This window comes from Canis lupus, chromosome 18 (assembly GCF_003254725.2).
Source record: "Canis lupus dingo isolate Sandy chromosome 18, ASM325472v2, whole genome shotgun sequence".
In the NCBI taxonomy this organism is placed as follows: domain Eukaryota; kingdom Metazoa; phylum Chordata; class Mammalia; order Carnivora; family Canidae; genus Canis; species Canis lupus.
The window spans coordinates 18,031,301-18,050,828 of record NC_064260.1 but is presented as its reverse complement, the minus strand read 5'-3'; the positions used below and the strand labels follow the sequence as shown (position 1 = coordinate 18,050,828).

General features: G+C 42.9%; 1 protein-coding gene across 1 annotated transcript in view; it reads left to right on the top strand.

The window, feature by feature from the left end:
- MAGI2 (membrane associated guanylate kinase, WW and PDZ domain containing 2) overlaps positions 1 to 19,528 on the top strand; it is a 1,104,679-nt gene that overhangs the window by 1,044,322 nt on the left and 40,829 nt on the right. Inside the window, exon 30 of the mRNA XM_049096782.1 lies at positions 837 to 975. Within this exon, the coding sequence (XP_048952739.1) occupies positions 837 to 975 (139 nt within the window). The remainder of the gene's footprint in view (positions 1 to 836; positions 976 to 19,528) is intronic.

The window sequence follows — 19,528 nt, the reverse complement described above, 5'->3', positions numbered from 1 at the left end:
CATATTTTAATTCAAAGTTTCCTGACAGTAATGGTACTGTGGGAGTTATATGATGTGTTTGTGGTTGAACCCCTTTTATTCCAGGTATCTATTCACAAAGGCTAAATGGGAATTGCTTATGGAGTCCAGGCATTTCTAACAATTCGAGAGGGATTGGTATTTAACCAAACAGTTATGGCAATCAGCTGTGAGCATGGCAAAGATTTAGCAAGGGCCTTAGTCATGTGTGGAGAATGGAAGATCTCATTTTTAATTCAAAGGACTGTGATAGAAAACTCATCATCAAACTTGAATATCAAGCAGCCATATTTACAAAGAAGGCAATATTACAATAGCACCCAGGGAAATTTAAATGATGCATGATAAAAATTCTCAGAGAAGCCCAAAACCAATCATCCCATCCAGCATGCCAAATTAAATGCTGCACTAAGCCCAATGCTGGCACTGTGCTCAATGAAAGGGCCCTAAAATATTTACTTCTTGCTTCAAAGCAGAGATACCAGGTTTATTCGGAATTGTGGTATCACACATATTTCCTAATTTTAAAAAGAAAAATGCTTCAAGTTTAATGCCTCTGCCACACTGACAAAAAAGAAGTAACATATCACCCTAACTTTATGATCTGACATTTTACTTTCTATAAAGGTAAATCAAGTTTGGTGGTCAGATTCAGGACGCAGATGGGAATTAGCTGCTTCTAAGAAGCAGGAGGCTGTAACCAAATTGTTCAGATGTGCTCTGAAAACTGGTAATCTAAAGGATGCTTTTCTAATCTATTGGAAACGCAGTGTGAGTAGAACCATCTTTGGCTGAGTTAATGTTTTCTTAATTAACAGGTAGGAGATCAAATCATTGAGATCAATGGGGAGAGCACAAGGGACATGACCCACGCCAGAGCAATAGAACTCATCAAGTCAGGAGGAAGAAGGGTCCGTCTCCTGCTGAAGCGCGGGACGGGGCAAGTCCCGGAGTATGGTACGTTTCATGTTTTCATTCACCTTTTTTTTTTGTTTGTTTCTTCTGTGTACTGTAAATGCCTCTGCTTATTTGTAAAACTATATCAGTTCTCCAATCCTACCTATATATATTTAGCTATCAATAGATATATATACGCATATGTACATTGAAGCACAAGATTTCTGTATGTGAGCTCTTTCTTTGGCTCCCTTGGTTAAGTGATGTTTAAAATAGCAAATAGAGGACTTTTCAGGGCATCTCTGAGTGTGCAGGGAGATCCAGCCACCACTTATACATTAGAACTTTTGCAATTTGACTAATAGTCCTCTGCTCATTTGAGTCCACAGTAATTTGTCAATTTTTGCCTAAAATCGCTCATGTATCACACTGCCCTGGAGGGTGTGTGACTAGGGCCAGGTGACAAGCAACAGTCTTCAGGTTGGAAGATGAAAATGTAAACTTCAGTTCACGCAGTGGTTGCATTTTCTTGACACTTCGGGATAGTCCAAAACTTCACTCTGACGTTGGGCTTCTCTGTGCTTTTTAGGAAGACAAAGACGTTCATTAGATTTGCCTTCAGAGGTCTTTAACAGTGTTTTTTCTCAGGAACCCATTTAAGGCACCACTGACAGCTTTAATAAGAAACTGCTGGGTGGTCATTACCTGAGAAGCCTCAGCCCCTGAGCTGGGCTGTAATTAATCTCAAGGAGCGTCACCAAGACAGGTATCAGCGAAGAGCCAGACTGGTGATATGTGTCCACATGAGGGCAATGGGACCTAACTGTGGTCCTGAATAATTAGCTCAAATTGCTGATAGAGATAAATGGACTCTTACTTTCATCCCTCCATCCTCTACCCCCCAATCTCCCTCACACACACACACACACACAAATTCTAAATAGCACTTTCTCTCTCAAATTCTACTTATCTTAATTAAGAGTAGCTTGCCTAAATTGACATTTAGGCAACTTCCTTAAGTTGGCAGGTCAGATTAGTCCTGAGTTCATTTGCAATATCTGAATTCAAATGCCCTTAAGAACTTTGTTTTTAGAATCTTGAAACCCCAAAAAGATTGGCAAGTACTCAATTAAGGAAAGCATTGAAAAGCTTCTGAAGGGCTGGCTCTAAACCCCAGGAAAGATTTCATCCCAGGTTCCCATCCTTAATGCCTGGAACTAATAAAATATTTTTGAATATTAATATTAGCAATAAGCACAGGCCTGATTCTGTTCAATGGCACCAGCGCTAAAAAAAAAAAAAAAAAAAAAAAAAAAAATGGCACCAGTGCTAATCCCTTTGTAAAGAACTAACTTTTTGTACCCCAGAAAAATAAGTGATTTGGTAAGATCAAGCTGTCCTATGAGTTTGTCACTTCTAAAAAATACCTTAGTTTAATGGTATGCTTCATTCTATGACAAGACCTGTTATGTGAGCTAAGGAATTTCCATAGTTAATATTATTCTTATGTCCTAACAAAGTAATCTTTAAAAAGTTAATCTGAACAACACGGCTACCCAGAGCTGTCTTTTCTGTTATAGAATCCCTATTTAGTCTGAATTTTCAGCAGCTTGTCTACAGTGAGCACTTAGAACAGTACTACTGACCAAGCCCCAGCATCACTCAAACTGTCATGCCTACATATGATGCTGCCTCAAAGCATCTTTAAGAAAAAATAAAAACATGTTTTTGAACAAGACAAAAATTCAAGATCATGTCAACATGATCCCATTACTTCTTAACATCACTCCAAAACACCTGGTTAAGGTTGAATTCTAAAATTAACAGAGTTTTGGACACAATTTTGAGGGACCAAGGGTCAATATGGTTAACTCCAGCTGTATTACAGAATTTTTTCTACATCTCTTCTTCTAAAATGTGACATGAAATCATACTTGCCAATGCTTAGAGTTTGTCAGCTACTGTTGGTGTTAGATTGACATAGATTCTGACTATAAATTAACTTTAGAGATTATGTCACAAAATATCCAATTTAATAGAGCAGAGCAATCTCCTTTAGAGAAGTAAGAGAATAATCAAAAACTGAGTAAACATTAACATCTAAGCTGAAAGATGCCTGGTTTTGCATAAGCAACCAAGAAGGTTAGGGATCAGACTTAACCTTTGAGGTCTACTAGAATCTCATAGTAACTAATGTGGTCCTCAAGACTACCCATATTCAGAGATCTACTAGAAAGACTCCTGGGGCTCCCAGCTAAGATTTATTAGAGTGATGTAGTAAGGATACACAGTGCAATTGTAAGGGGAAAAAACAGACAAAGCCTGAAGGAACCAGGTGTGGCCTTCCTTATTCTCTCTCTCTGTCTCATGAGGGGCCATCCAGAGAGCACTCTTCCCCCAGCAACAAAAAAGCAATAATAAATGTGTGATACTGTTGCCCATGGAAGTTCATTAGAGATTAGCACCCAAGATTTATACTGGGTGCTGCTCATGTAGGCACTCTTTATCTAGCACATACCAAAATTCTAGACTCCTATAAGAAAAGCAGGTGCTCAGCATAAACTGTTGTGGGCACAGTTGTACATGACATACCCTTACCACTCAGGGAAGGGTCTATATTAGTGTAGGAGACAATTTGCCTGTCACAGTGCCAGAGACCAGCCAACGGCCCAACTCGCAAGCAGGTCTTTCTAAGTTAGCAGTCTCAAGGCTGCCGTGCAAACTCTTTCCTGTGCCAGGAGCAAGCTAAAGAAGCAGCCATAGTCATGGGTTTTACAAATCACTCCAGCATGAAAGGAGTATCCACCGCTAAGAAACATCATAATTCCTCCAGCATCAGTTTAATAGACAATACCATGAAGCAGAATTTTTGTCCAAGATAAGAGTGTATTTTAATGAAGTTGGCAAGGAAGGGGGGGGGTGAGATAACAAAACCAAATAACAGAAGCAAGAACAGCGAAAGAAAATGCTTGAGGCAACCAGTAGATATAACCAAGAATATAATCCACTTTGTCCAAATGTACCCTCCTCACAGGAACACTGAATTTTCCGTCAACTCTGAGTTTAATCCTGTGTTCTTTTTCCTTTGTTTGCCTTTTAATATCCTACATATCGCAAAAATCCATCCTTAAAAGATGATTAAGATTCATGATCAGAATCTATGGGAGGCGTAACCTGCTAGGGAGCTGTGTAGATCCAACCTAGCCTGGGAGAGTGAGCTTTGAAGAGTAGGAGATTGCCAGCCACCAGCCTGTAGCAGGGTTGTAAGTGATACCCACCAGCCCTCCCTCTGCCACCTGCAGAATTCAGAATTCACAAGAGCTCTGAAGCAAGACCCTTATCTGGACATTTGGCCACGTCGACGAAAAGCTGATCTCAGTCAAGAGAAATACAAAACTCTTGCTCTGAGTTCCTAAGGTGATCTGTGACAGAGAGATAAGCACAGGTACAATTGAGAGGAAAAAAATACCCAGGGTAATCCGTCAGATTGTTGACTAAACAAAATCAGTGTGAATCCAAGTGAGCTGAGGAAAGGAATAAATATGCTGCAAATATGCCATCCATAATTACCGCAAGACTAATCGGCAGACGACACCCCAGCCAAGTCAGAGGCGTCAATCAGCAAATGCAGCCACGTAAGTAGGGGCGGCACACAGGCTGCCTAGCAGCTGCAGGGGGAGTCAGCAAGTGATAAGGGCTTTGAAGAAGTTGCTTTTATAGCTAAGTCCTTGAAGGAGATGGATACTTCAACTCTACTCCAGTCCTCAGGATAAGAATTTGTTGATTATAAACTCCGCGGGAAGCGAGCACTCCCCCTCCCCTGACTTGCATCTCAACAACTGGCAGGAATAAGGAAATTTCACTCCACCATACTGAGAAAAGCATCCAAAGATGATGCATCAAAAATAGCGCCCTCCTTAACACTGGCTGTTGACGTTTGAATTAGATCTTAAGAAGTTAAGAAAGAAGAAAGCATGCGCGTGGTTCTAGAGCTGCCCAGGAATATATTACACAAATTAGCTCCCTGCCCTCAAATGCTGGTGTCCTTCATTAGCATTCAAGGAATGCACGGGAACCACAGAGCCAGGGCCAGGGTGAACAGAGGTGCCACTGGATGAAACCAAAATCAAATGGTTCAGACCAACTTGGGCCTTTCCCCCTGGTAATATTTGCTGTTCAAATATGATCAAAATAAAGCAAAACAGAAATATGTCTTCTAGTCTTAGTGGCCCAGCCTGCTTCTTCCCTCCTAAGGCAACAGAACAGGTCTTTAGTGGTGAAGGGAGTCCAGTTGCAAATGGAGACTCAGTAGTCTCAGGAGGCCATGCAGGGTTACAAGGATGAAGTGGAGTTCTCCTAGGATATGCGGCCCCGCAACAATGAACACCAGATGCCCACACAAAAGGAAAGAAAGAGTTAATCTGTGAGTCCGATTTCTGCCTACCTTTCCATTTTCAAAGTTAGCTGTGTCTTTTTTTTTTTTAAGATTTTATTTATTCATTCATGAGAGAGACAGAGAGAGGCAGGCTTCTCACAGGGAGCCCAATGTGGGACTTGATCCCCAAACTGGGATCAACCGCTGAGCCACCCAGGCGTCCCTAGCTGTGTCTTTAATGGGTTTTGACTTGACTACGGGTCTTTGGTAAATAGAATTGTTTTCATTTTATAAATATAATAAAACTGCATTAAGTAAGTAGAGAAAAGATATGAGTCAGGCCGTGTAGCTAAGGAAACGAATGGGCCAAATAGTTGTTTAGTTAAAGACTGTCTTTATCAGGAATACCCATGACGTAAAGGATCATATCAGAGCACCAGATTGAGCAGCACTGGTCTCTACTTATAGGGCAATAGGCAATAGGCGACGTTTATTTTTTTATTCTTCTTCAGGAACATACATTGACCATTTGCAACGCCGCGTATGGAGCTGAAGAGTATGATGTTAATTGAGATAAGTCAGTCCAAGAAAGACAAATACCATATGATTTCACTCATATGTGGAATTTAAGACACAAACAGGCAAAAGCGACAGACAAACCAAGAAATAGAGTCTTGACTACAGAGGAAAAAAGTGATGGTCACCTAGAGGGGAGGTGGTGGGGGGTAGGGGTGCGGGGGAAATAGGTGATGGGGATTATGGAGCGCACTTGTGATGAGCATTGGGTGATTAAAATAAAAGCTTAAAGAAGAATATACATTGGCAAGTAAACATTTCAAGCATACTCTTATAATCTTGTTTATAGTTAGCTCAGGGAGGGCTTTCTTCCCTCTGATCACAAAAGTTAAACTATAGACAGTATACCCCTATTCAACATTCCACGTGAGACAAATCTTGTCATTGCTATCATTAATTAATGTCATTACGATTCCCTTACCCCAGTCAGGGTTTTCTGAGCACCTACCGTTTGTGCAAGGCGCCTTGCAGGCACTGAATGCAAGATCTAGCTCGCCCTGGCCCCGAGGGAGGACACAGGTGACCACTGATGCTGTCAGACTTCCAGGATCTGCTCTCATGAAAAACCTGAAGCTGGTTTTATTACTGATTTGTAGAATTTAATAAGTGCTTCTGGAGTATTAAGGATCCTTGAAAAGCATTTGGCTTCTTTGGTTTGTTCAGCATTTCCTTTGTAGTATTTACACCAATGCTTTGTACACTTTCTGGAGAAAGGACTCGCTGAGTATAGGTAAATTTCGGCTCAGCCCCTGTCTGAGTTCTTCGAAGCTGGTAAACCAAAACTTCATCTGGCAAATTTGCTAATCATCACTGTTCCCCTCCTGTGGCTGTCAGCCCCAGGGAGCCTGGAGCACTGGCACCTCACACCCTGGGGCGTTCATGGGTGCTGCTATGCCCCCACGATAAAAGACAAGGAGAGAGTCTCCAGTGCCTTCGTTTCTTCCTCAGACCGTGTTTTTGGGGAGCTTTAACTGGTTCCATAGCCTTTGCACTAATTCACCTGCATTTTTAATAGGGCAAAAGGCAGCTTGCTTCAATAATAAATTCTGAAATTTAATTTCAGCCTCTGACATTCATGGTTGAGTGTCTCTTCCTTTTCCATGAGAGGTTCCACAAATCACTCCTGTACACCTCCACTGAGTCAGACCCAGGGAAGAGGGCAGGCTGTCAGGCACCCGGCTGCATCATACAGAGGACCCAGTTCTTCCTGCCTAAAACGGCTCAAGACTGCTCTCTGCAGCATGTAGGTGAGCCTCGGAAATGCTCTGGGAAGCTCCCAATAAGTCCCATTTCGTGGAGTCAGAGGTAGAAGCTCCCTTAAAGAATACACAATTCTGTCGTTCCTTTCCCCGTTGCTCAAGACCTCATTTATTATTTTGAGTGTTTTTAGGATAAGGATGAAATTTCGTATCTGCACATTGTTTTATTGGGAACCATGGACTATAACGAATATATTTTTTTTTTCTTTTTGGACTCCCTTACTTGATTTCCAACATGCAGTTTTCTCTTTAGGGATATATTAAATGACACCCTTCCCCACATCCTCACTTGTCGTACATTTAAGACTCTTATAAAACATAGTAGACCACATAATAACCGAGGAATCTTCCAAGAACAACCAAGGTAGCCTTTGAGGTGTGACCTCCCTCGATTCCCAAATACTTAAGTTGTTGGCCATGTGCATCTTGGAAAACCTAAATATCCCAGTGTCTCCAGCAACCCATCCTGGAGAGTCCCAGTATAAGCTTTGATAGAACATTCCCTTCCTTCCCCCAGTGTGAACCTGGGCTCTCCCACGGTGGGGAGTTTCCACAGATGTTTAGGGAGAAAGCAGCTTTCTCAGAGGAAACCCCGGAGAACACTGTAGCAGTGAAATGGACTTCAAGGAAGTCACATATTGAAGAGAATGCCTTTCACGGGGGTGGGGGGGGTGGGAGGGGGGAAGAGGGAAATCAAGGATCAGAGTTAGAGCCAGAAAAGCCGGCAGCATGGCTTAAAAGTTGCGTGTGTAAGCGCACACCCACACACAATTGGGTGGATTTGGCCCAGGACTCTATTTTTAGGGTGCCATCTCAAGAAATGCCATGCCCCCAGATTGTGGGGCGCCCCTCCCCTCGCTTTGCCGGACAGGCCGGCCCACCGGAGTTTGCACTCCTAGTTGGCCCCCACCCCTGGCCTGCCCCACCCCCTGCACCCCCGTCTCTGCCCCTGCACCCCCTCCTCTGCTCTCCATTCTGAGACTCGCAAGCCTCACCACTTAAAGAAGAGAGACTAGCTCTTCCTCCCATTGTCCTCCCACTTTCCATCTCCGGCCTTTTCTGACCATCTGAGCTAAGCCCCCACCCTCCTCACTGAGACAGTCTGACCCTGTGGTTCAAGTGTTGATTCAGGGTAAGCTTCAGACCCGTCAGCTGCACCCGTTGGGAAGCTGGGCCAAAAGCCAAAGCTACTTCCCCGTCGCTGTCTGATTTTCTCTTGTCTCCCCTAGAGCTGACACAGAAAAGGTTCTGATCCCTGTAAAGGAGGTCAGCAAAACTCAAAGCGGAATCCAGTTCCTTAAGACAAATTCTTGGGTAGGTCCAGCCAACTGCCATCACCAGCAACCGTAGAGTCTCCTAGTAAATCACAAGCTTTCTTCTTTTAAAAGATCCCTTTGTGGAACATCCTAGTGGAAGCGATAGTTCCTGGAGGCAGATTTTTTTTTGTTATAAGAGAAATGTGCCTACAGCCTCGCTCAATGATAGGACTGCTGCACGTCCTGTTCTGATAAAGGCTTCTAATATTTCCTTTTAACCGAATTCCCTCAATCGGGAAAGATGAAATTATGTAACACCTTACTCCACACTCGAATTCTGTGCTCTAGTTATAGCAAAATCTCTAAACTTTGAGAATCACACGCATCTCTCACTGTGCTATTTGGGTTCATTATTTTGTTTGGTTGGTTGGTTTGGGGTTTTTTAATAGAATGACAAACGCACACTTTGTTCTGACTAGAGAGCTGTTAACTCCACTGTGGCTCAGACATCTGCTTACAGAATGACTTGCTTTCACGCTTCTGTACAAAGGTCTGGTTTGCTCAGCACGCGCTAGCACGCAGGGGCTCTGGCCTCAGCGGGCCCTGGGTGTTAGGGCTGAACATGTACGCACGTACACATGTTGGTGCACCGAATATGCCAGTGTGCAACTCTCCGTTTTTCCTCTTTCACTGCAGTTTCTACGCCAGCCTCCCCAGCAATTTATTTCCACCACATTCTGGGCCCTTTTATTTGAACTCTTGTCCGTGAGGTTTCCTTGCACATGTATCTTTCAAGCCCAGTAAAGGTCACGTTTAAAACCAGATGCAAGCCTTCTCTGTGTGACACTAAAACAGCATGATTCTTTTCGCACAAAATTACTTGCATCTTGGCAGGGCTAAGTGGTAAACTCAATTAATAAGTCCTGAAATGTAATTTCCATTTCTAGCCGTCATATAGTTAAGCTTCAGTTTTCCGACCAGGGAGAGGTCCTGCTTTCCATTTAACCTCCAGGTGTCGGTGCTCAGGGTCCCATTCCCTTCCCCTGAGACACACACTGTGCCATGAAACACACTGCGGGGGACACAGTCGGAAATCCGGGCGGGGTGCTGTTCCCTTCTGGGTGCTGAAGCCGGGCACCACACTGCGTGGGGGGCGCATCGGGCATTTATGTGGGGAACCTCAGCAGTCTACACCCGCAAGGAGCGCATCAGGCTCCAAGTTGGCTGAGCCGCACGGGTTCGGTTGTTCTGATCACATCAGTTGTTCCAGATGTGCGGAGCCCAGGGAAGGGAGTGGGGTCGGCAGTGGGTGGTGCTGCATCCCCTGGGGCCTGGCTCTCGGAGATGATTGATTCGGGCCTCGCAGCCTTCCTAGGACCCATCATGTGCAGAGAAAGAACTTAGTCCAAGAGCTGAGACAGACACAAGACAGGAAGGCAGCACCACATTTCTTCTTCCTGCTTTATTTTTTTTTCCAGAAAACAGTTACACTCAGCAAATCAACAGTGCACTTTGACTACCAATAAGCAAATTGTCAGAGGTGAGGGAACCCAGAAGAATGTACGAGATTTTAAGCGAAAACAGAGACGTAGGACATGGACACACTGTGTCTTTTTTGTAATTTTTCAAAATAAGGAGATGATTACTGTGAATGATTCTCAAATGACCACCGGTATCACTAAAACATCCCCCATGGTTAGGGGGAAATTCTACAAAAACTCTGATACGACCATTTCAAAAAAATTTTTTAACATCGGTGCCTCCCTTAAAAGCACCTCAGGATGCCCTCAATATTTTGAGAAAATTAAAAATGGACTTTTGGAATACACATGGAGCTCAGTCTTTCACTAATTTCACTTGCATGCTCGACAGGGGTAGCTCTACTTAAAGTCTTTATTCTTACTGCCTAGATAATTTGTATTCAGCTGCTCTAAACATACTAAGCAATCTTGACTCTAACCGTAATAATATATCTTTGTCACTGGTGCTGTTAATTCTAATGATTGGTCCTAGGCTGTTCCTCCCCTTCCTTTAGGAATGGTACCTTCCAGTCTCTCCATGTGCATGAAAAGTGACAAGCATGGGTCCCCATATTTCTACTTATTGGGCCACCCTAAAGACACGGTTTGTAAAATCTGCATGAATATTATCTTTCTCTAATGAGCTTTGGTTTTGCATTGTTTGTAACTGATGTATAATGCTTTCTCTTTGATAGTAGCTTGTCTAATTACTGCTAGGGCTCTGGAAAATATCTAGCTGAGACCTTAAAAGTGATAAAGATAGGATTTGTGGGTTCATGAAAACTTGGGATGCATCCACTTCTGGGAGTCCAGCCCAAAACAGCCCCAGCAAGAAGGAGCTATAGGGAGGGTCCAGCAGAGGCAGCACCAGCCAGCCACGTTCTGCTCCACACACTTCCAAGAATCTTCCCTGGGCTCCGGTACAAGTAGTTAAATTGATTTCCTCTCAGCCTGAGTTAGGATAGCTCCAACCCAAGGCACCCCTTGGGCACTTGACAGACAACCACGGTCGCCCAACATTCTAGCCTTAGGATCCCTAAAGTCCTCCTGGCATCATGATATTTCCCCTGCCTGCCCTGTGTCAGCTTTCCACTAAGCACTGGAGCTTCTCACCTTCCTTCCTCCATTCTCAGTGATGCACCAAGTTTAAGGAGGGGGAAAAAACACCAACTGTGACTTTTTCAAAAAGAGGCATAACTTCAATCTGAACAATATTTCCTGCCATTTGAAAAAGAATACTCTCAAGCATTGGCTGTATTTTAGCCTAGCACTTGGAAAAAAGTCTTACAGGGAAAAAAATAATAATCCTATACATAAATAAAGCAGAATATAGATGATAGCCTTGCAAATATGGTTCAAGCAACTTTTCACCCCTCAAACACATCCCTAGAGTGGCCCCCGTTCCCACTATCAAATCCACTGCAGGATCCACAATTTAATAGGTAGAACTGGGATTTTAAAATGTCAGTTTGACTTTTCAGCAGAAACTGATAGCCATGCTCAGTCCCCATGGGTAGGCATAGAAGCATGAGTCACATTGATATGTTTCTCAATTCAGGTTTGATGTGACCCCATTCATACTGTCACAGCCATGGCTAAGCATCACTCTACCCATCTCTCTGAATCTTTCCTGAAACATATTTTTCCAACTATTATGAGCCTGCTGATCGCCATCAAGATTGGTTTAAATTCAACATGAAGGATAATATTATTCACTAAGCGAATTGTTTGATTGGCCTACTGTTAACTCCTTACTAAATACTTTTATACTGATATAAGTATCACACACACACACACACACACACACACACAAATTGCAATTGTTCCTTGAGGATGTCAAAAAAAAAAAAAAAACAAGTCTTAAACGTATCATCTCTCTGAAGTGTTTGTACTCAAGGATGTTATTGATCAGGGGGAAGCCTGAATCAGAGCAAAAAGGAGAAAACTCCAATTTACTGGAAAAGGCATAAAGCCATGGAATAATTATCAGGGAAATCCAGTCCATTGACCATGGCTTACAGAGGTATAGATTTGTGTTCCTGACAAAAGAAAGGTATATGCTTGCCATTGAATTTACTTTAACTCATCTATAATCCATGGAACTGAGTCAACCAGTTCACCAGAGTCACAAGAGGGCCCTTTGTGGTTTCCATCCAGTCCCACCAACATCTATCAGACACCTTCTGCAATGCTGGAGAATAAAGGTTAATAGGAGAGTCTCTGCCCATGTGCATTCATAAGCAAGTAGGAATGACAGGGAGAAAACCAGGCAATGGGGCAAATATGCCAAGTATTGGCAGACGAGCGATAAGAACCCAAGGGAGATGATATCCTAAATCTGCTCAGCAGAGTTGTAGAAGATTCTATACTAGACAAGAGGTGACATGCTAGCTGGGCCTTGAGGGACAAGTATGATTTCACCAGTGTGGGCAGGAGGTAAGGCCATTCTGGGCAGAGGAAACAGTTGGAGCACAGCCAGGGCGTGTATTCAGAATGGCCATCACATACACTGGGACAGGAAAGGCACCAAAGGAAAGAACATGAAGGTGAACTCAGTAAGAAAGGGCCTTGTACGCCAAGCAAAAGAATTTGGATTTTATAGAACCAAGATGTCACTTAAAAATTGTTTGAGTGAATGGTGAAAATATCCACATTTGGAAATTTTCTTCAATTCTGTTTATGTGGATTTTAGAAGAAACTGGGGGCAGTTAAAATGTTATTAAAAACGTTGAGGCAAATGATGAGAGGACCAGACTTGGGGGAGCGATGGTGGAAATAGCACATTGGGAATAGATTCTGGAGATATTCTAACCATTCCATTGACAGAAGTCACCAAACTGGTGAATAATGAGTATGAAGGAAGAGATCCTGGAGGAGGTTTGTGGCCCAGTGCTTGTTAGAAGATGACACCTACAGGTGAAGGAAGAAGTTTAGAAAAACAAAGATAATGTGGTTAGTTTTGGACTTGTTGAATTCCAAATGCCCAAAGGACTCTTACTAACAGGGCAGTTGGATAAGGCACTCAGGGCAGGAGCCAGAGCATTTGGGGAGTCCCTGCAAGGACAGCGAGGGACAGGCTCTCACAGAGACCCTCTATGGACAGAGAGGAGAGTCCTTGAGACATGGTCACATCCATGTGGCAAGTAAGAGAAGTCGGTGAAGGAGATAAGAAAGGACAATCTGAGAAGTAGGAAAATAACCGAAGAGAAGAATGATGGGAGCCGGAGAGAGGGTTTTGGGGAGGCGACAGGGAGAGTGACCCATTTTCTTGATGAAAAAGTGGTTGCTCTGCCCCAGGATGAACTGGGGGCAGGGTGAGGAAAGGGGTGGGAAGAAGTGAGATAGCAAAAACTACAGCTCCTACTTAGATTCAGTCCCGGGGTTCAGCCTGGTTTTTCTGGTTTGTTTTTTCAGAGGGCAGGGAAAGGCAGGGTACAAGGATGAATGACACCGGTTCTCCCCTAAGGGAACTCTGTGTGTAGAGAATGTTTAAGGAAAACGTGGTGTTTTTGGTTCACACACACAAAAAAATGCTCTTTAATATCACTCATTAACCTCATTCTCAAATGCATTGTGTTATATCCCTGGATTGATGCACAAAGTATTTTGAAAACAAGCATGCTCTGCTTAATTTCCCTTGCTGAGAACACATTTACCCTTTGAAATCTGGATTCCATCATCAAGACTCCACTCAAAGTAGCCCCTCTGTCACCATGGTAACAGAGTCCAATGACCGATTCAATCCTTCATCCTCTATCATAGTTAACACTAGTGATCAGTATGTTGCCTGGATCTTTCTCTTACTGCTCTGATTGCCCCTCCAGAGTGTCCTTTGGCTCTCTTTCCATCCAGTAACACCGCTCCCCAACTTTTCACTCAGGATCTCACTCACCCCCATGATTCCACCTGTCACTACTGTGCAGATGACTCACTTCCCTTTTGCTATGTCTGGCTTCATTCCACAACTCCACCCTGAAACTTACCACTGCCTGCTAGACATTTCTAGCCAGATGCTTTGCATTTGTATATTCAAAATTATACTTATGAACTTCCCTCCTGATAATACTCCTCCTTTTGAATCACTTATTAAGGGACTATCAATCCTCCTCATCACCCAGCTCAAACCCAACCCCCTTCCCTAGATAGATAGATGATAGATTAGATAGATAGGTGATAGATAGATAGATAGATAGATAGATAGATAGATAGATGATAGATAAATAGATAGATGATAGATAGATAGATAGATAGATAGATAGATAGATAGATAGATCTCTAGTTCCCAAGTGGGAGTGATTTTATGTCCCTCATTTCTCACAATGGCTCTCTCTTCCATTCCTATTGTCATTCTACTCCAGTTCAGGTCCACTCCCCAAGATTAAATAACCTTCTATCTGTTTTCTGTACTGCTATGGCCAATCTTCCCAGGTCATTGATGCCAGAGCAATTGATGTCCCTAAGGACTGTCCCACTCACTTTTTATACACACACACACACACACACACACACACACACACACAACCTTAAAGTAGTCCCCAGAGCCATCCCTGTTTGGCCCCACCCAAATCAGTCTCATCTCTTCTCTCTCACAATCTCCTACTTCATATCTGTGCTCCAGCTACACTGCAACACTGCCATTGCCCTATATTCCCACCTTTGTGGTTGGACACATGCTGATCCCTTGGCTCAAGAAACCCTTTCCCCAAATCATGTCCTCCTTTAAGAACCAGGTCAAAGGCTGCCGCCTCCATGAATCCTTCCCCAAGCCCACTAATCAGAAGTAACCTCCCACTCTTCTGAAATCCCATAGCCCTTTATATCTTTCTGTCCCCTCTTACTCTGTTTTATGACAGAGTTATCAATATCCACATCCTTCCTCCTCTTTATAGAATTCAAATACTGGTCATCAACCAGGTTATTAATATGATGCTTTACAGAGTGAACGAGTAGGTGAATGAATGACTAAAGGTTTGCAGGATCAGAGTTATTACTCTGACAGCAAATTTCAATGTAAGCTTTTGTAGATAGCTGCAGAAGGCATAGGATGATATCCCAGGTTTCCACTGATTGTCTCAACCTAAACCAGAAGTAGGGTCTGGTGGTGGTGGTGGTGGTGGTGGTGGTGGTTTTTATAAATTCCTGCCAGTCTGCTTGACTTATACTGTATCTCTTTCTGTTAGGAGCAGAGTGGAGGAAAACTGGGCTTATTCAATGTGCCAGGCAATCGTTTCTGGTTAATCTAGGTTTTATTATTTCTATAAGGTATTTTCTCTTAAACTGTAGTTCTGACCTATGTTGCCATTACGAATTATAGTTTAACATGCTGGAGTTGCTTCTTTGCTATGGAAGTGCCATGTATAATATAGTCTTCTAGAGACTTCAGGGGACTGTGAAACAAAAGCTAATGTTAGATCTATCTGCGTGGGATTATGTGCCTACCTTCCTGCTGTGAAAAAGAGACCACTCTGAAAAACTCTCCAAGCTCTTTGTCTAGCCTCCTGGGTCTATATCAAGTTCAAGCGAAATGACCTATTTTATGATATGTGCCAGACATTCTTTGATGCTGTGGGGGCTACAGAAAATAAATGTGGCATTGTCTCTTCCTCCCCTCCAAGAGCTCTCCACCTCATTAAAGAACTGCAAATACTGACTTGGAACAAGTACAAGACAGTACAAACCCAAATGATAAGGGAATTTGAGACAAGAAAGGAAGATAATGACCAGAATAGTCAGACAGGGCTCCTTGAAGGAAGCCAGTCTTAAGATAACCCTTGAGAAACCAGAGGGTTTGGGATGAGCAGAGAGAAAGGCAAAGGGTGCTACAACCTAAAATAGAAATAGGAGACTATGGGAGCTGATTTTGATACTAAGAAGCAAACGACTCAACTACAGGCAGGATCCCTTCTGAAAAGCAGAAGGGATAGAAGGGCAAGAAGTCTGAATGCCTGGAAGAGGCCAATACCTAAAAACCAATGGCAATGAGGAGGCACAGAAGATTCTTGAGTGGCACACTGATGTGGTCAAAGAAGTATTTCAGGGATTACAGAGAACGTTTTTGGAAAGAGTTTGTTTCATTTTGTTTTCAAAGAGTTTTCCATCTTAGCTACCCATTAGAAATACCTGGGAAACTTATATTTAAAAATTACCCGTAGAGGCTTCTCCCCAAACCAATTAAACCATTGGGAGGGAGTAGTGATTGCCATGGGTGGGAGAGTAGGCTCAGGTATGCTGTGATTCTTTTTTAATATGCCTCAGGTCAATGCAATGACTAGCAGGGTTGTGCATCACTGATGAATCAGTTAAGGAGGTAAATCAAATGAAGAGGCCATCCCAGTAACCTAGAAATGAAGGGATGGGTTAATGAGGTGCTGAAAACAATCGAAATGAAATACAGGAGAGTTGACAATATCAAGAATCTTGAAAGAAGAGTCATTAAGACTTGGTAACTGATGGTGTAAAGGGAATAAAAATTAGGGAGGACCGAAAAATCATCCCCAAGATAAGATACTAAGCACTGGAGAAGATGGCAGAGCCACTGTCAGGAAAAAGAAATAGGAAAATTCAGAAATGATGCCATTAACAAGACAGGTGACCTTTCAAGAATTACTTAACTTCTCAGGGCCTCAGTTTTCTTCTCTGTACAATTATAGGATTCAGTTACATGGTGCCTTTAAGTACCAGCATTGAAAGTAATGTGAGTGAACTTATCTAGTGGGGGAAAGGCAAATTGGACATCCACATGCAGAAGAATGAAACTAGACCACTCTCTTGCACCATACACAAAGATAAACTCAAAATGGATGAAAGATCTAAATGTGAGACAAGATTCCGGCATATGGGATTTTAAGAGATGCAGATAGTGATTCATAACATGTAGAGTAGTGCATCTCCAGCAGGTAAAACCCAAAGGGCAGTTGGGGTCCTCAGGGAAGAGCACAGAAAACTGGGGGTGAGAGGAAGGCCAGGAAAGGAGAATAGGAATCCAGAATTTCCCTCATTGCCTGCTCCAAGCTCTGAGTCACCTCCCTGCTACCCTGTGACAGGTGAGCTGTGACACGGTGGCCACTGTCCCTTATAATCCCAACTTTAATGTATGGACATGGTCGTCTTTTATATGACTACTTGGAGTTGCTTTCATACATTGGATTTTTCTGGAGAAAGATTGTCTCTTGTTAATATAGCGCCTTCAAAAAATGAATTGGGTCATTTTGTCATTCATTATGAATATTCACTAACACAGAGAAAGCAAGTAGCAGGAATTCTTAATGTCTCTTTCTATATTCAAGATCTCTCTCTTTTTTTCATATAAAATGCCAGAAGGAAGAAAAATTATCTTTTCCAAGTGAAATACATCTGTTCAGTTGGCCTTTCCCATTATTTCCATCAAGAGCTTATTATCCCTGGGCATACAGCAATCAATACAGTAGCTTGTTTTGAAAGTGAAATATTAGGCAATGCCCACCCACAAAACATCTCACTGCTTACTCAGCTTGTGAGGGATTGTTGGCTGCCTTTCAGTTTGTCAAATACAGTAAAACTGAGTCCCAGTCTTTCTACACCCAAGGCTATAGGGCACCGACAAGCTCTAGCTAAAAAGCCCTGGGTACTATGGTTGGGCAACAAAGATGTACAAATGGCCCACAAGCATATGATAAGATGCTCAGCATCAGTCACCATCAGGGCAACGCAACTCAAAACCGCAATGAGATCTCATCTCACACCTGTCTGATGGCCATGATTAAAAAAAGAAGAAGAAGAAAAGGAAAGAACAAGTGTTGGCAAGAAAGTGGAAAAATGAGAACCCTCATTCTGTTGGTGGGAATGTATAATGATACCACTACTATGGACAATGGTATGGAGATTCCTTGACAAAATAAAAAATAGAGCTACCAGCAATCTCACTCCCAGGTGTGTATCCAAAAGAATTAAAGATGGGATCTCAAAGAGGTATTTGCACATCCTTATTCTTTGCAGCACTCTTCACAATAGCCAAGAGGTGGAAGCAACCCAAATGTCCATCATGGGTAAAGAAAAGTGGTATATACACATGATGGAATATTATTTGATCTTTAAAAAGGAAGACTTTCTGTTGCATGCTACAACATGAATTAACCTTCAAGACATTGTGCTAAGTGGAATAAGCCAATCACAAAAAGACAAATACCTCATGATTCCACTTCTGTGAGGTAGCTAAGTAGTCAAGTCTTAGAACAGAAAATAGAATGGTTGTTTCCGGGAGTTGGGAGCAAGGGGGAAAGGGAGTTTGTTCAGTGGCCATAGGGTTTCGGTTTTGTAAGATGAAAAAGTTGCAGAGATCTATTGCACAACATGCATATAGTTAACACTACTGTACTGTATACTTAAAATGGTTAATATAGTAAATTTTATGGTTTTTTTACACCCTTCCCGCCAAAAAAGAAGAAAATGCCACAAGGGGCTTTTAGGAGAACCTGCAGCTCTAAAGCTTTGGAGTTCAAAGCACAGAGGACGTCCCAGCTTCTGAGCTTTATTTTGTAATTTGCACTGATGTTGGGCAGCGCTTAGGGCAACTAGATGAAGGGTGATGAGCTTCTTAAAGGAGCAATCAGTAGGAGAAAGGCCTCATCACCACAAGCTTGGCATTAGCACCCTTGTCTCTTACCAGGGTTTTGCTTGCTTGTCTAAAGTTGCTTCTTAGGTTCTTGCCTTTGTTTGGTTGATTTTGAAGTGAGGAATTGGCTTTGGAGTCCCGCCAGGGAGTGCGGAAGTAGGACTGCATATGTAGAAAAGGAAGTTCCTGAGTCTGGTGTTGTTTCAATGGTTCACTTATTTATATTCCTTTGTTTACCACCTTTCACAAAGGCTTCTTTGAGACAGTAGGTCAGGTTCAGTGGGGAGGAGGTATGTCCATTGTCCTGCCAGCTGAGCTAGGTAGGAGCTGGGGAAACAGACAAACGCTGGTAGAAGACAATCCTGTTTCCCTCCCCCAAGAAGTTCACAGAGAAGAGAAAAGTGTTCCCTTTGTCATCATCGGGAGCCTCAGGTGGCAAGAGGTGGTGCTCCCCACACAGTGACAGGTGATGTAAATGGAAACGCACCACCAGGTTATTTAGCATCACAAAATGTGACATGAAGATCATAATAATCTTTGTGCCTTCCTGTGAAAAAAAATGTGTTGAATTTCTCTGCCTTATCTCCTAGTTCTTTAGCTACTGGGTCACTCCTCAAGCCCAGAGCTCCATACTAGCTCCCTGAGAGAACTAACTGGTGGCTGAGGACAGAAGCCATGTCTACTAGCTCGGGTGTCCAATGCTTGGCATCTGATGGTTCCTTGCACTGCATTGTATGAACGGATGAGTGAATGAATGAATGAATGAATGAATGAATGAATAGAAAGGAAATAGTGTCCACCTGCCCTCCAAAAGACTATGGTGTATTAGGCAAGAGAGAAAAACAAGTACTCCTATGACTAAAGGAACATAAAAATAATCACAGCTCCTAAAACACAGTAGATACCCTCAGATGAAGAGGAGCGCAGTAGACTAGGCTGAGAGGGGGCACGCTGGGGGGAGTCTTCTTTTTTTTTTTTTATGATAGTCACACAGAGAGAGAGAGAGAGGCAGAGGGAGAAGCAGGCTCCATGCACCG